The 18,208-nt window shown below is 38.3% G+C and overlaps 1 protein-coding gene across 3 annotated transcripts in view; it reads right to left on the reverse strand.

Annotated features, from left to right (window-relative positions):
- Positions 1-18,208, reverse strand: part of lnx1 (ligand of numb-protein X 1) — a 282,952-nt gene that overhangs the window by 38,085 nt on the left and 226,659 nt on the right. For all 3 annotated transcript variants that reach the window (XM_028802221.2, XM_028802223.2, XM_028802224.2), the window contains 2 exons: positions 15,132-15,340; positions 10,846-11,220 (listed from right to left, as the gene is read on the reverse strand). In XM_028802221.2, the coding sequence (XP_028658054.2) occupies positions 10,846-11,220; positions 15,132-15,340 (584 nt within the window). The remainder of the gene's footprint in view (positions 1-10,845; positions 11,221-15,131; positions 15,341-18,208) is intronic.

The raw sequence follows: 18,208 nt of genomic DNA on the forward strand, positions 1-18,208 counted from the left end.
AAACTCAGGTGGCAGAAGCTGTGTGCTTCCACCTTATAATATATAGGTGGAAACTGACAATGGATGACTGTAAATACAGCTGCAGTCAAGCACAAAATGGCAGCACCCATTTAAAACAAAGGTGCCAAGATGGTGTTGAAATGACATCATCATCATAACAATAACTATAAACTACAAAGCAAATAAAATCAGTTCAGAAGTGAAACACTGAAAATTGGTAGGCAAAAAACCCTGATTTGATGCTAGCTTGATTTTAGTCAATTCATCAAAAGCTTTTACAATGAATATTACTGCACCTGCAGAGCAGATTCACTTCAAACTGAGCTCACACATGGACAACACCTGCCCTTGAGATACACAACATTCCCATTTGAGGTCTGTTAGAGGAGCACCCATCCTAATAGTTTTAGAAAAATTCTCTCCTTGATTGCATTATTACAGCATTGAATTCCCACACATTACCATTCATTTGCTAGTTTTCTTTAAGTGAGAGAGTCGGCACCTCAACTACAAGCAACAAGCAATAATTAGTTCACTGAAATAAACCAGAGGCTGTACGTAACCTGTGGGAGGATGTCTTCAGGACACCTAAAGAAAAGGCTAACCCAGAGCAACACAGCTTTCCTCCATCCTGATGACACAGTTCTTTTATTATTCAGTTCATGACATCAAATTGTCCTAAATTGTTGGATCTGGCCTTATGAAAGTAAACCTGCCCAACGAATGTTTTGATCTTGAGTGAACGACGATTATTTTACCAAAAGTAAAGCTGAAGATCTGGTTGGGCACTGGAGAGGATGTGCACACTGACACTGGTGCAAGCCTCCCTTTAATTCCTTTGGACTTTCTTTAGATCTCATAACCCGCTCGCTGTCACATGCAAAGTGCATCTAAGAGTTTTGCTTCCAAGAGCACTGTACGCCAAAACTACCAGACATGTGAACAGTTTCTTTTCTCAGGCCATCACTCTCATGAACACTTAAGTCAATCTCACAGCATCAGGGACAATACTAGGTAAAACCGGAGTCCAATTCCTTGTATGTGTACATATACTTGGCCAATAAAGCTGATTCTGATTCTGAAAAGGTGTTTGTGATATAGCGTATGAGACGACTTCTACTTTGAAAAGACGTGCAGTTTGTGTGTGTGTGGCTTGTGTTCTATTAGGCTGCTGTATCTATCTAGTTGTGTTTCTGTTAAGTTATTGGGCTAGTTCTCTTTTGTTACTGATTTTTTTGTGTATTCTGTTGGCTGTATTATTGAAGGGAGATACTGTAATAGTGTCATTCTCTTTTTAAAGGTTTCTTGTGCACACCGCTAGCAGTAAAGCTCCAAACTGGTGAAAACTGCCCATGACAGACAAATTAATTGAAGGAAAGAATGAGAAAAAGTGCAATACAGTAATACATAGAATCCTCTGTTCACACTTGGAAGTTTATTTGTTTCTCTTACAGTAAAAGCTGCATTGGACAAGGCCAAGACCTCTGGGACTAAAACATGCTTATAAAACCAACAGCAATGTTGCTGATGTGTCAAAAAAGTGATCACTTGACAAATCTGCTAAGAAAAGAAATAAAAAAGGATTTGTGAAATGAAAAAGCAGTAAAAGTAAAGTTTAGAAGAAGTAAATTTGTAGCAGTTCTTGAAACTGTTACAGATGTCATTTACTTAGAGGTTGGATATCCAGAGTCTGAAACTTCAGAACATCCATCCATTCTCCTCCATTTGTTTTGAGTCCTGCTTCACCCAATTTGAGGTTGTGAGAGGCTGGAGGCGAAACCAGCAGCACCAGGTGCAAAGCAGGAGAGAAACCATATGCACAACTAGAAACTGCACATGATTATGAAGTCATAATCCTGCCCAAGCCAACAAATTCCTGAAGACTGGAAGAGGCCATCTCTGATTATTAGGGCTGCACTTTCTATGAGTAACTTTAAGACTCAGCTCAAGGCCTTTTTGTTTTCCAATGCTTTCCGGGGAGAGGAGTCTTCCTGTCATTTAATGTGATTTTCGTTGCATGTGACTTTGTATATTTTGGAATGCCGTCTTTCTGTGTTTTATTTATACTGCGCAGCACTTTGGTTTAATTTTGGCTATTGAAACATGCTAAAAACATAAGCTGACACTGACATCTTTTTGGACAACATTGTCAGAATTGTATGGCCATACTTTTAAAGGGTATGAGAAAGAAATTCTTACAAGAAAAGGCAGGACAGCCGATTTCCCCAAAGGAAACCAACTATGAGGGAGGCTAATGGCTTTTTGCAGCGACTATTTTGGTCTTCATGGAGTGACAGGTTCATGAGATTTAATGGCAGCCTGGCTAATTATTGAAATAATGTGAACACAAAAAACTCCCAAGCATGCTTTTTATTAGGAGTAACCTGTGTTCACAACACTTAATAAATCTCTAACAGCAGACCACCATTAGGCATTAAAAACAACAGAAAACACCTGATCAGATATACTCAACTGAGCTGATAAATTAAATCACTGATAAAAAAAAATAAAAATAATAAAAACAATTTAAATATGTTTTAAGAATCCCGCTGTACTTCATGTCACTCTGTGCATGAAGCTTCAAAAGTTATGTGTTCCATTAACAAATTGACATCTGGTTGCTTTATTAAACTCGAATAACCAAGAAAGATGGAATCCTTCTACTTAGATCAACATATAATATATTCAATTTATTTTTATATAGTGGTCTTCATGGAGTACACACTCAAAACACTGTAATAAGTTTACAGGTAAAATTCCATCACCAATGTTTACAAATTACGTTATGTACACACATTAAAATACAAATGAGGATAAAGAAAGCAATTTCAAATTGATTAACAAACGTAGACCATTAATATTAGCAGCTGGGACGTCACGGAGGACACTCTCAAGGTGCCCGTCTTACTTTTTCCCTGGAGGCTGCCCCAGCCTGAGGCCAGAATGCAGGTGCAGGCAATTCCTGGCACTTTTGCTTTCTGTAGCTCTGCTTCTTGTCTGTCTCGCCCTGTTTCTTGACATTTTGATGATTTTTGTTTTTTAAACACACTGGGAAAACACTCTGGATATTTGTCACAGCCAATTATTACCCCCACAATAGTGACTTCTATGGCCGCCATATTTGCAGCCTTCGTCTGCTTTATTGTCTTCTTGTGAAGTTTTAAGTTAACTATCTTCTTGTACTCTCCTGATTAAAAAAAAAAAAACAGACAATGGTGACTTTTGGAGAGACATTTGGTCAAGGGGGATGGATAATCTCATTGGATCATTGGTATTTATTTTAGAAGTAATGCAGGACAGTAAAATTACAGTTGAAATGAACAAGAAAACTGTGTGGCAGTCTCAGAGCGTGCCATCCCAAGAGTTCTGGGGTCAAGTTTAACTATATACTTTTTTGCCTGCTCTGTGATTGCCATACTTCACTGTGAGAAATACTATATAGATGTGTAACACACTTGATTACCCATCCATCCATTATCAAACCAGCTTATTCAGTTTCCAGACCTGGACAGGGCACCATGTGGACTAGCAGCTAATTTAGCCATGACCCCAAATGAATCGTTAACTCTTTCAGGGTGGATGTTGACTTTTGTCAAGAGAAGATGTTGAGGGTGGTAATTAGCTATAAACGGTGACCAACCCTGCCATTACTTTATAGTTTGACTCTCTTTCCTAGAAGGAAAGGTAGCTTTATTGGTTTGACCGAGATGTCCTGCACTCGTTTGAATAGTGAAGAGCAATCAGTGGCAAAAATGGCACCGACATCTGGCGAGAGATCGAAGCAAATGCACAAAGCAAAATACTCCGTGGATGACGTTTTGCATGTCATCGCTGAATTTGACACTGGACTTGTCAGACACTGATTTTGATGCATGTACTTGAAAAGGATCATGAGGTACCAGCATCAGCTGATCGGTCTCCAGCTGATCGTGGTGCTGAACGCTTTCGTGTAGCTGAAATGCCTATGGCAACATTGGCCTTGGAGGACCGCCACTTACAATAAAAAGAAGTACAAACCTGATTTTGTTGCACTACGACCACACCCCATCCCCTGCCACAGCACAGCAGCCAGCTTGCTGCCCATTCCTGCTAGCCATCATGCCGCCTGTGATTAGATTGAGCCACAAGAGACTGCGAACTGGCGGCCATTGCACGCAGCAACAGAGGTTTTATGTCGATTTATGTGTAAAACGATTGCTTTGTGTGCTTTTCAGAAAACTCTGTTTTTTGGAAAAAATATTCAGCCCTCAAAGAGTTAAAGTGGTCAGGGCTGCCGTCACCGAAGGACAAGCAACTGATGAGCTGACTTGGGGAGGGAAATGGGGAGATTAAATAGTTACTGGAGGGCCACCTGGGCCTTCAGGAAAATGTGTGGCTGTAAAATGAGTGGAGAAACTGCTGACATGGATCCACTGTGGGGCACGGCCTCAGACACCCCCCTTTCCAAGGTGCTAGCCTCCTTTTAATAAAATTCACTTATTTGCTATTCAATACTGTATACATGATGACTAAGGATGTACATTTTCACATCCTGCTGTCTTAAAGAAGAATTTAATTGAGGCACATGCACTTGGCACTTTTTATTCCCTACATTTCTGAAACATGCTTAGTCAGTAGTGTTGTGAGGAGAAAGAGTTGACAATAATTGGTAACAATATGAGATTCAACAGTGGAATCTTTATTGGATGAGTTTAATCTTTACATTTCATTTTTTTTAATAGCTCAGAGCTTCATGTACACTGCTACCAAAAATGTTAACACTAATGGCAAATTACTTTTTGGAACCTTTTCTTATTATTTAGATTTGTGGCACGTTTATCATAATGGTGAACAAGCTATTAACATTCACTTGTCATCATGTTACACAGTGTTAGCCATTTTGACTTCATTTTACACTAAGTGATACATGTATTGAAGCACTGCAATACATTTAAAATTACAAATATGACTATCAATGCACATTCATATTAATTCTATTATGTTTTTGATCTTCTAAACTTCTAAAGCCTAATAATGATGGTAATATCAATTAAATTAATTTAAGCTAAGGCCAATTTTTCTTCACACCATTTAGTTTGTAAACCTGAATGACCCGAGATGACACTAATTGCCTTAAAAGGCATCTAATAACTTTAACAGATGGCACATGTGTCTAATCGCAACTGTTCAGCATACTCAAAAGGTGTAGAGTCGAGCCAATGAAGATCTTCACAAGATGATGTGATGAAATCAAAGTGGTGCTACTAAAAAGGCCAGTCAAGTCAAGACTTTCATGGGCTTCTTCCTCAATTCTGGGTTCAGATTGCAGCCGGAGCACAGCCTTTGTGGAGTTAGCACATCTACATCTCAGACATGAACACCTAAGCAATAGGCTGCCACTGAATTGTTTCTCAGCTTGTGAACGCTACTCTTGGAATAGCAGGAACTCTGCCCCCCTCAAATGGCTAAGCAAATCAGTAACGGACGGATGAATGGACGGACTTGTACAAGGCACAAGAATTACAACACAACAGGCAATGAAGGTACCTCTAACAATTAATTTTGAAGACTTCATTTGTATTTTTGATATTGTTTTTTAAATGTATTGGGTTATTGTTTGTTGATAATTGCAAGTTTTTATATCTATGAAGCCATCTATTCTGAATATTTTGATATCGCCTTTTAAAAATATTTCTGTCCATCTATCTTCTGAAAATTCTTTGTAACACAGGGTTTTGGCAGCATCAAGGACAAAGCAGGATAGTAAGTGGACCAGAACACCCAAACATCACATGACACACACCCACACTGGAACAAAGTTGCCAAAGAATCTAACTGGCACATGTTTGAGATGCGAGAGAAAGTTGGTGAAAAGTCCATGGGCCGCCAGTTAACCCTGGTTCCTCAAGCACCTTTGCAGGGCAAGTTCACATATACTGTACATGTCAGATCAATTCACAGTCACTATGTACTGCATGGTGTCACAGTGTTTGGCATTTGTGCTCTATTGATCTAGAGTCCAGGATTTGAATCCCATGTTTATTCATTGTCCATTTGGGGATTTTGTGCCAGTGTCTGAGTGCTTTGCTTGTCACATTCTCAAAGGCCATACATGTTAAGTCAATAAATTGGCCCCCATTGTAAGTATAAGCAGACTTGAGCCGCATCCAAGGCCGGTTTCCTGCCTTGCTCCCGATGCTGCTAAATAAGACATTAGCTACTCCTCCACCATTGTAGACCTTAAAGGGTTAAATTTCTATGGGCACATAGCTCCACTCCTTCCCATCAGGACTGACCTAGTATTCTTCAGCGTTAACCTTTAAAGTGCCACATTGTCTAAACTCTTCTGACCACATGCTGCCCAGGAGGTCTTTTGACATCCTACCAAAACTCCTTGAAAGAACTCTCTCTCTCATCCCCTCAGATGAATTGCTCCCAGATTAGCCAGTTCATATACTCGACTTCCCACACTGGTAATGTGTTCTTTTCCCCGTCTTGTATATTCTGGGCTCTTCCCCTGGACAATTATCCAACCCACAATGTCTACAATATATTTTCTCTATTTGCTTGTCTCTGCAAATGGTCTCTGAGAGCATAGATTGCCAGTATCAAAATAGGGAACAAACCTAGACAAGATGCTAGGATAGACTCACAAATATACTCACACTTAACTCAAACAAACCAAAGTTATAGATACCAGAGAAGTAGTGAAAGACCCAAGTGTGGAAAAACCATGGTTCTACAATGCTGTTCAGCACGGGAACATCCATAGCCAAGCAGTGCTAAATTGTCTGCCACTACTCGTTGAGGAAAATCTGTCCCATTGCGGAATCAGGCTATTCCAAGGCATGATATCAGTAGCCCATCAAATCCAAAAAGGATAGCTTTGAGCAGCAACAAAACCTATGCAGGGTTTTCAATGACTTGACCAAGGCTCTTTGACTCAATATTCAGGAAGCCCTCTGAAAAATTCCATCTAGGTTTGACTGTCCTAACCCTATTTATCATTAACCTGAGGATGCTACACAATCATGACTGAAACCACCCCCTACAATGGGATGAAAACAAATCTGTTCCATATATAAAAAAGGGGTCAAACAGTTGTGGTGTCCCTTTGCACCTTTTATCTTCCTTTGGTTTGACTTATGATCTCCAACAATGCTGACTTTGCTGTTAAGACTAAATGCAGATTTGACAGAAAGCTCTTAACCCACACTACCCTAAGGCTAAGGGAAAAATGACTAAGCAGATGGTTACTGACTTTCAGTATGTAGATGACGCTGCCATTTGTCCCACTGCACAGAAGAACTCCAAACTACTTTGTGCCACTTTGCTAAGGCCCACAAAAACCTTGAACCAATTACTAGAAAGATCCTCTATGAAGTTATCCCTGACCAAGTAACTGGGACATTAACTACATCAAGATGCTCGACTCCTTTCTTGCCAGACAAACCCTCAATTCAGAGGACCAGAGGAGGCCTACCATACAAAAAGTCTGATAAAAAAAATCACTTGACTGGAGGTCCTAATCATGGCACCTCCCTTGTGGTGGTGCATAAATCATCTTTTGCAAGTTCACCTTGAAATTTATCATCAGCCTGATGAGCAGGCCAATTGATAATAAAAAAGTAGAGGGAAGAGGAACCAGATTGTGAAATGCTCTTCCACATGGAATCTCTCCTACTGCATTGGCCCAAAATCTGCACCCTCTAAGAGAGGATAAGATAACCTTGAAGGGTACCATTCTGGATTTGAGTGACTGCTAAAGATAATGCTTGGAGAAAAACTATATGTTATTTAAGCTCCTGAAGTTCTGAGGTTGTAGTGCTAACTCTTCTGTCACCATACTGCCCTCATCAGCCATGACAAAAATTATGTATGAGCAGAAAAGAAAAACATTAACATTATAGCTTTGATTTGGCATTCTTCAAATGAAACCAAGAAAAGCTCAGCATTTTATAAATCAACTCTGAGATGCCTCATAGGAATTAAAAATAAGTTAGACTTGTTTCCTGGAACAAACATTTTGGAATTTTAAAAATTATTATTATTATAATGATTATTATCATAGACATAAGTCCTAATATAATCATACAGCTTTGTAAATATATATGCCATAAAAAATAACATCTTGACTTGATAAAAAAGTAATCAGTTACAGGCTTCCTTGCAAATACCATCCTGATTAGAAAAATGCACAGCTTTAATGTCCACAGTTATTTTAGTTGATAAAAATAGAATCCCTCCCCGACTTTTGCTTTCATGTACAATGTGTGTCTTTAAAAAATGTGTTGTCATACTTTTTTCTTATGCCATTTCTGTTTGCATAAATTACTCCACTTGGCGTGTATGGCCTTCATCCTGTTCTTTGTAATTTACTGTTTACAACATTGTTGAGAACTCTTATCAGAAAACATCAGTGGCACAAATGCAACAATAGCTCATTATTCAATTTTTTTAATGACACAGCAACATTTTTTTCATCATCCTGCCAATTTTTAAACCATAAAAGACAAATTTGTGCTTAAACTTTTTAGTGTACTCTATGCTTTGTTTTTTGCAAACCAGATCATCTGCAAATGATATAGATAGCAATTAAAACTAGACACAGATGAAAAATGAAAATTTACATATAATGTTTTTTGTTTGTACATTGTGCAAGAGCAGCAATAAACTTCACTTTTTATATTTAATGACATTTCATTTTCTTTTCTTTTTGCTTTAATTGGGCAAATTATTTTTCCAAAATGTAACTCTGCATTTAGTGGCTAAAACCATAAAAACCACACTCTTTTTCTGCACAATAAAGCATGTTAAATGGTGTGCTGAAGACGCAGCTTTGAATGTTGTCATAGGAACACTTGGTCCCTATTTGTCCCCGGAACAGTCCAAGTTTGCGGGTTTGTTAACTAAACAAGCTGTTGTAAGAGATGCCACGTTGGCTCCAGTTTGTCCCTTTATTGCTGCAAACTGGCTGATGGTGGAGCTATACTTTAAAGTAGCTGCTTCAGTTCCACAAATTGACAAGGGAATGACGCTAACTTCATTGTCATGTTTGTGGAAGCTATCCTTTCTGATGAGATGGAGCACAAGCCTACTGAAAAACCCATTTGCAAATGGGGACACTGCTGCCTCAAAAGGTGCACCACATCAGGAATGATGTTCAGGTATCCTCTGGCAACCAGTGTTAGCAAAAAGGACTAAATGCATCTCATGACAACACACCAACACCACTGTGTACTGTCAGCACCAAACTTTTCTTACATATTCTGGCCCAGCCACCACCATGAATGGAATCATCAGACAAGATGTTTTTGTAATCCTCCTTTTGCCTACTCATCAGCACCTTCAAAAATTTTCAGGATTTGAAGTCATACTCTGTTGCAAACAAGGAATGTCAAGTTGAGCATTCTGGAATGCTTCCTTTAGCACCACCATCTGGTAGCCGGCTGACTGTGATATTTTGTGGCATACTGGACGCAGCCATACTAGAAGAACAGGCATGAACAGGAATTCAAATGGAAAATAACAATGTGTAATGAAGACAGTCTTTAAACACAATATGATGTTTCATGTGTAGTTTACCATTAATATAGTAATGGCAGAGGGATACAGAGCCTTTAAAAATTAATCTCAATACGTGACAATGAACTTGAAGTTTATAGTGAAATTCTTAATTGCATTGTCTTGTCAACACTTTTAGATGAATACTTTAGGGTTTGGTGTACATTTAATACAAGTACAGTATATCATGCTGAATGTCCATTTGATGAATACAGAAATTATCTATTACTTCAAATAAATTTTAAATACAGTATATGCATTTACAGTATATTGAAGATACTGAGCACTTCTTTTTCTAGCAGTGAGTAAGGGGAGGATTGAATATCTGGTATTCTACTTGAAATTCGTTAACATAACCAATGCATTTTTCTCTTAACGAGTTTTACAAATAAGAAATGTCTCATTTAATTGGAAAAGCAACACATGAAGAGAATTCTTTAGTATCCTCGTCTAGTGGATAAATCAAGAGGTAGCAAAATACTACGGTATGTCATTAAGAATGCAAAACATTCATCTATTATCCAACCTATTTATATTAGGTTTAGGGCTGCTGAGGTACTGGAGCCTACCTCTGCCACATTTGTCACAAGTCAAGAACCAACCTGAAACTGGGTGGCATTTCATCATAGGGCACACTCTCTGGCACACCCACCCTCACTGATACAAGTCTGATTAAGAGATGAACCTAACACAGACATCTTTAGGATAGGAGAATACCCACAGTAAACTTCAACAGTCCCAGGATTCAAATCCAGGAATTGTCACTACTAACCACTTGACTAAAATTGCATATCAGGCTGCAACACTTTAGATTTAAAGACTTCAGCTGGCCCCTGAATACTTGAAAACAGAAGTACGGCCTGTTTAATTATAAACAAATTTGAATTCAATCTTGAAGTTTGTATGAAAATGTATAAAAAAATCAAAATGGTTTATTTCTTATTTTGCACAAAGTAAGAAATAAAAATGCACATTAATAAACCCTGTCCACAAACAGACCTAAGCCCAGCAGTCCTGGTTTTCATTTAATTTTGTAATCAAAATTGATGCATGACAGTACCCAGCCCACACTCAATAATTATTACCAGGCTCTATTCTCTGCTGACTTTTGTAAGAGACATCTTTTACCAAGAAATTATTAAGAATCCAAAGTGTGGTGTTTGTGTAAGAATGAGAAAAGTTAAAACTTAAAGTTACCACATGCTAAGAAATCATATATCTGTATATTTTGTATAGATCTACATTATTTTGCTTGACTTTATTCTGACATTTGAAATAGAGAGAAGACTCAATATTACCCACCTGAATTAGCAAAGCGGCATGTTCTGGAGTTCCATGTCTCAAGTCATGTCCATTGATGGCCAGCACCCTATCGTTCACCAGAAGCTGACCATCTCGTGAAGCCAGTCCACCCTCTAGTAAGTTGAAAATAAACACTCCATATTCATCAGGTCTCCGAACAAGCTTAATCCCTAGCTGCTCCTCTGGACAGCTCTTGGTCAGAACGACGTGGAAGCTCTCTCCTCGAACGCAGGAGCTGTCATAGTAGGAGAATCCACTGTTGCGGTACCGGTACTTCTGCTCTCGAAGTACTGTCAGCCTCAGGAGCTGGCAAGGCTGTTTGAGCACCGCCAAGGCATAGCAGTGAGGCACATTGCTAATGTCAATGCCATTTACCTGAAAATAGAATATGTCATCATGTGGTGCACACTACCTCAGCCTAACAGTACAGATGAACAACAACAACAAGTCTGACTGGCTTTCATTTAAAGGTCTACATCTTCCCCTGCACTGATTTTACAATTTCACCTCAGCATGAGCGCTTTGAGCAATGGCACATTTTTTCTTTCTGGTTCCAAAAAGTCTAATGGACAGATTTCATGATTCTCCGAGGCCGAGTATCATTTGCAATTACAGCTCATTGTCATTACAGCTTTTTCAGCAAAAAGAATATGCTATTAGGTTCCCGCTGAGCTTTTTTTTTTCTTTTTCTAATGAGCATGTAAATTGGCACAGTATACAAAATAATCACAGGCATTATTACATTTACTTTGCCACTACACAAATTCTGGCTCATCTATCCAAAAAATAAATAAATAAATAAATAATTAAGCTTTAATTTCAAACTGAAGCCCTGTTTTCCTTTTCATGAAGCACCTGTTAAAATGTGATGAAAAAGCAAATGAGTTAAATAGGAGCACAGAGCAGTTTAGGCCTTAAATGAGAGCCAGGTTTTAGCTCAGTGCCTCACAGTTTCTGGTCCCAGGTTGGCTGATGGGTTGAAGCCTTTGCTCTGCTGATAAACACTAATGCCACGTGAAATCAATGCTCAAGAGCAGAACAGTTAACATCTTGCCATGTTTATTTAGAAGCTATTTGCAGAACAAGCCTTTTCTCTGGTTTCGAATATGAACAGCATGTTTCATCTAAGAGAAATATAATAAAGCATTAGATTTATTTTAATTATTGACTCCTGAAAATGTATACAAAGCTGATCTAAACCAAGGTGAGAGGATGAGGTGGCCTTGGAGGAGGTCTGCTACGTACCGATGCAAAGGAGGTTCCATATAACTGACTTTCAAATGATAAAAACAATGAATGCATGTCCATTCATCATAGGAAGGTCCATTATAAATAAAAAATGCATTTTGAAGAACATTCTGCTGGAAAAAAATCCAGCAGATCATAATTCACCTGCACCCTGCACTTATAATGTCTTGTAGTAGACTATGAAGTGAATGAAGGCTCTGGGTGCAACAGCAATGTCGAAAGCTACATAGCTATTGTGTCATGGAACCAGTTCTCGGTGCAGCTGTTTTCTATTGCAGCATATGCCTATAAAGGATGTTAACATTTAGGTATTTACTTGTCAGATACGTGTACTTGGGAGGCAGTCAAAGGGTTCAAATCAGGGTATTGACACACCAGACTAGGTGTTGGCGCTGAGAACTAATGACTTAACCTTTCTCCCTGCAGAAGAAAAAAACAACTAGACCTCACACTGCCACTTGTTCCTGACCTCACTTCCGGCCCCTGCTGATGACATCACAAGACTTCCTGCACTTCAAATCCACCCTTCCTGTTCCTTTCTATAAAACCAATCAGTCTACTCTTCAAAAATGTCCAGTACTGACCTAAGATAAGTCTTTTGAGACTACTCAAACTCTACAATATACGGGGTGGGATTCACAAATCTTTATCTTATGCCGTGCTTTATTTTACAACTTATAGGTTTGTAAGGTCATTATTGACATGGATGCAGAGTACGGTAAGATTTTTTCATTCTGCTACGAGAAGTCAAGCAAAATGACACCTTTTATTGGCTAACTGAACCGATTACAATATGTAAGCTTTTGAGGCAACTGAGGCCCCTTCTATAAGTATATATTGGTTCTGGCCCTCATGACCCATTATTAAAAATAAACATGGCTAGGAAAGACAACTGAATAAGTAATTTGGAAATGTATTTGAGATGATATACTGGTATTGATGCAATGTTCCTCTTTTTACTTTTTGACTAATGCATAATGCAGGTAAGTGCCATTAACATTTTAATGAAATTCAACACATCTCCTAATTGAAGATAGTGTTGAAATTAGTTATTTAGTTTAAGAGAAATGTATATTTTGTGAAAGTTGGGGGCACTCTCCTTGAACCCAAAATATTGTCAAGGAGATCAGACATTCCAAAATAAAAAGTTTATTAGGGTTTAAGGTGGGATAAACACAGATAATACGTAAAAGGTCAGCATCTGTTGCCTCTCTTGGTCTTACTGAACAGACAACCCCCCTGTTTACCACTTGAAATACATTAGGGATCAAGCTCTTCTATTACACTTTCATGACTTTCTCTTCCCAAATTCTAGATTCTCTTCCTCACAATAGTCAAGCTCTTATCCTGACTTGCCTCCTGAATTCAAGCTTGCTATGTGAATGGAAAAGTTTCTTAAGTCGCAGCATGGGTCAGTAATAATTTTGGAAGTCTTACATCCATACTCTTAAAGTTTGTTGTGGTGGTCCCAGATATTATTCTTTCTTTTATGGGGAAGGTATCCCTCGGTAGCTTGTCCTTCACAATGGGGTCATTGTCAAACGTAGAATTCTTACTTGCATGTGCTAATCAATATGTAACACAATGTTTGTCTGAGTATGACTACCATACCTCAAACTCCCGTCTTCTTTACCTGAAATATCTCAGAACATACTTATCATTAACAGAAAAAGAGAATAAGAAAATGTATATGTACAGCAAGAACCAACCTGTACTGTGTAAGAGCTGCGCTACTAGCACTTGTCAGAGTCTTTTTCTGTGTCCCTGGAAAATGACTATCCTGGGGACTCTCTTTGACTATATGGCATTTTTTGAATGGATGGCATACCACGTCTTAGTGGTATTCAACCCACCTCCTTAGCATGATGTCTGTTGTCCTGTTAGCGTTTGTTTCCATGCTTCTCTCAGGGCTCCCCTGTACCACCCACCATTACCCTCAATTTATGCCCCCTCCACAATGTGGATGTGTAGGCAATGTGAAGTCATGGAAGTGAATCCTAAGTACCAAGTTTGCTAATTCATTCCTCACCTCTGGCTCACAATGTGACAATGAGTAGGTTACTTAACCTTCATGTGCTTCTTCTTTAAACAATTGTGACTATCAATTGCCTTAGAGAGGTGTTCGCAATAGAAAAGGTGCATTAGTATGTACAATACAAGTTGCACATAGTTAAATGTGTATGGACTTATGTTTAATTCATATGTTACTTGTGTTTTATTTAAACAATATATTAAGTTAAAATCATTGGTGCTCTCAGCTACAGTATGTTAAATAAACTTCATTGAAGTGGGTGGGTTTGGAAAACAAATAAATAGATGAGTGACTGAACAATTGATTCTGAGACAGCTGGGCTAAATGGGGGAAACTTGATCAGAGTAATGGGTGGTTCTTTTCTGAGTCCATGAGGGAGTATACGTAGCTCATGCATTGTGGGTAGGTGCAGAGAGGACAGAATGGTACCCCAGGGCCCTCATTGTTTTGTAGTATTAATGACTAAAGCACTACAGTTGATGCTACTTGGACTGATCAAATATAAATCATCAGATTGAGCAGTTATGGGTTATGAGAAAGACAGAGGAGCCATTCAGGTGACTGGATCCAGAAAATAAAGTAAATGATGTTTTTCTGAGACTATATCTAGATCAGCTTGATAGCATATGTTGAGATCAGAGAAGGTACAGGAGGGATGGTCTGTGACTGGATGCATTATTATAAGTGGACTGAGTGCTCCTGATCTGGAAAGACTGTGATGAGCTTTTTATTAGCTGACTGAAGGTATTATGAAAGGTGGAGAGACCTTATTGATGTGCTTACAGGGATTTTAATATGGCAGGGATCTTCTTTGACTCACAGGAATAACATTTGCTGCCAAATAGTTCCTGAAAATTATAGTTGTTTCTGTCTCAAATGCCAAAGAAATTCATTTCATTACACTGTTGATAATCTCCTTTTTCAATAAATTACATCATCAATGGAAAAGAAAACATTCTGAACAACATTTGTAAAGAGACTCTTTCCATTTTTGCATGGCACTAACCTTCAGTATTGTATCTCCAGGCAACAGTCTCCCATCTCTAGCAATGACCCCTTCTTGGTAAACATCTTGAATAAGGATACGGATTAAGGGGGTCTCATTTCCACCCACAATGCTGATTGCCAAGGCTTCTCTGGGGTCAGAGCGGTTTATCTTGATACTTGTAATTTCACCATCAGGGATCAAATGATGCAACTGTGGAAGTGCTAAAACTGGAATGGTGACAAGAAATTAAAGATTAGCAATGAAGTTCATGACTGAATTCACTTTCATTACTAATATAATAAAAAATAAAGCATGCATAGTAAGCAATGACATAACATTGGAGGCAGCCTTTCACTATATTTTCAAAGCTAAATATAATCAGAAATTCAGCTATCAAAATTAAATGTTTAAGAAAAAAAACTTCTACACTAAGGAAACTAAATACTGTATATATTTTAAAAAGTATGTTTTATACAGGATGGCACAGTTTTTAGAGCTGCTGTCTCACAGCTCCAGGGTTCAAATCCAGGCTGGTCACTATCTACCTGTAGTTTGCATGCTTTCCTGATGGTTTCATGGATATTAATATATATAATATATATATTATAATATAATAAAATAATATATATATTATATTATATATAATATATATTATAATATATAATATATATAATATATGCTCTGGTTTCCTCCCACATTCCAAAGATTCATTTGTGGCTCATTTATGCTGAGGTTTGTGAATATGTATACCCCAAGGTGGATGGATGTCACATACAGGGATAAATTTCTGCCTTGCAAGCGATGCTGTCAGCATATACTATGCCACTCTGTGATTCTGGATTTGGAAAATGAAGAACTGTATATTTTGTTTATATTTTTATGAAAGTAAAGTCATCACTTACATACGAATGTATAACTGCACAGTCATGCAGTTACTTACACCTGTACAGCTTTGAAATAACTCTGTTTTGACTTGCCCATTGCAAATCAAAGTTTCACCCACATTGTAGACCTAAAGCAACCAAATCTAAGAGGTTTAATGTAAGATGGTCTCCTACCACCGGTATCCAATACTCTATGATCCATTTTCACCTTATGTTGAGTGTTAATGCATCTGTATATTTAATGCAAAAACATGCTGCAGTAATGAGAGAAAGCGAGAGACCTTCACATACATGATGAACTAAAGCCTACATGTGGACTGCCACAGGAGTGATCATGTATGAGCCTAAAGACACTGCCACTAAGGCGAAGGGTGAGGGTAGAAGAGAGAAAGCAGTAAAAAGTAGAAAGTAGGATGGGCCATTAAATTCATAAAGACTTATCAAGTGTGAAATGGTTGAGTCCCAGAGGTCCAAATGATTGTAGTGAAGCTAATGTACTGGTATTTCCAATGTAAAAGGGCATGTTCGACTGGCTTCAGTGTATGAGCATGGCTGCTTATGTTCAATACAACAACCTATTAGAAAAATTACTAAAAGAAAATTTTGATTTGCATATTGCATGAATGATTAATACTATAAATTCTTGAGGAAAATATACATTTTAAGCAAAAACACCCTGATTTAATGATTAGTGTTACCCTTCTTCCTCAATTTTGCAAACCTTAAAAAGTGGGAAACAGACAATCTATATGTGAGAGTCAATTTAATATATCTTGTGAACATCATCTGGAAAGCAAAGCAAATGTTATAGATAGGGGAATTCTGATAAAATAAGAATTTAGGGAAGCATTTATATAAGATTAGCAGTTGGTTAGCTAGACTTTAATCAAAGGAAATTACACTTGCACGCAGAAAACACAAACATACGACATTGTTCTGTAGATACAAGAAAGTAGCTGAGATGAAACATTATATTCAATTTTTGCAATCAGAACCCAAGTAGCAATACTGAGTTTTAACAGTGCACTATAAAACCTAGAGCTCATCAACCCGCTATATCCTAACTACAAGGTCACGGGGGTCTGCTGAAGCCAATCCCAGCCAACACAGGGCGAAAGGCAGGAAACAAACCCCGGGCAGGGCGCCAGCCCACCACAGGGTGCACACACACACACACACACCAAGCACACACACTAGGGACAATTTAGGATCGCCAATGCATCTAACCTGCATGTCTTTGGACTGTGGGAGGTGAGTACCCGGAGGAAACCCACGCAGACACGGGGAGAACATGCAAACGCCACGCAGGGAGGACCCGGGAACCAAACCCGGGTCTCCTAACTGCGAGGCAGCCTTACATATCTATCTTAAATAATTCCTCACTTATCAAACTTTTTATGGCACATTCCATATTTATTTATCCTTTATATAGTGTTTTTCCCACCTATCAATCAAGTTATACACCACCTTTCATATCTATCCATCTTTCTATTTCCAACTGTCTACAGATAAAGTTGGACAAAATGTGCAATGCATGAAAGAGAGTTAAAGCCAAGTGTGACAAAACAAGAACTTGTTATTCATCTATTCATTTTAGTTTATGGTACTTTGTTTCCTTCATCCCTGTGTTTCTTTGTGACGATTTCTATTTTTGCTGATTTTTATTACTTCCCAATTCTATACAGTATCACTGAGTTAGATGTTGCATAAAATCTTACCTGTATTCACAATGATTTTTTTTTTTATTCCTGTTCTAATCACTCTGAAAGCAACAAAATGGATGCATCTGCTAGGCGAACAGTGGGAAGCACATCCTGCTGTGACAGAACTGGAACCTGTGGTGTACTACGGAAGCTCATGTAGGGAGTTAATTACTTGACAAATCAACTGACACTTCATCTATAACAGTGTGCATCTTTAAAATGACAATAAAAACAATATTGTGCGCATAAACATATTCAGGGCAACACCCCTATTCTTAGAAATACTGCCAGGAATTCACAAGGTGTGTCTTTTTGTGGTCATTGTTTCTTGTCAGCCCAGCAGTGTAAGCAGTGGTTTACACTGTAATCCTAAAAAAAGTATTATTTAATCCAGGCTGTTATTCTGTGCATTAAACATAAGGTAGTCATGATGAAAGTGAACAAAAAATGAATAAACCGAGCCGAATAGTTTACTGAAGTTCAAATTAAGTGACTGCTGAGATGCTCA

The sequence above is a fragment of the Erpetoichthys calabaricus genome, chromosome 5 (genome assembly GCF_900747795.2).
Source record: "Erpetoichthys calabaricus chromosome 5, fErpCal1.3, whole genome shotgun sequence".
NCBI classification, from domain to species: domain Eukaryota; kingdom Metazoa; phylum Chordata; class Cladistia; order Polypteriformes; family Polypteridae; genus Erpetoichthys; species Erpetoichthys calabaricus.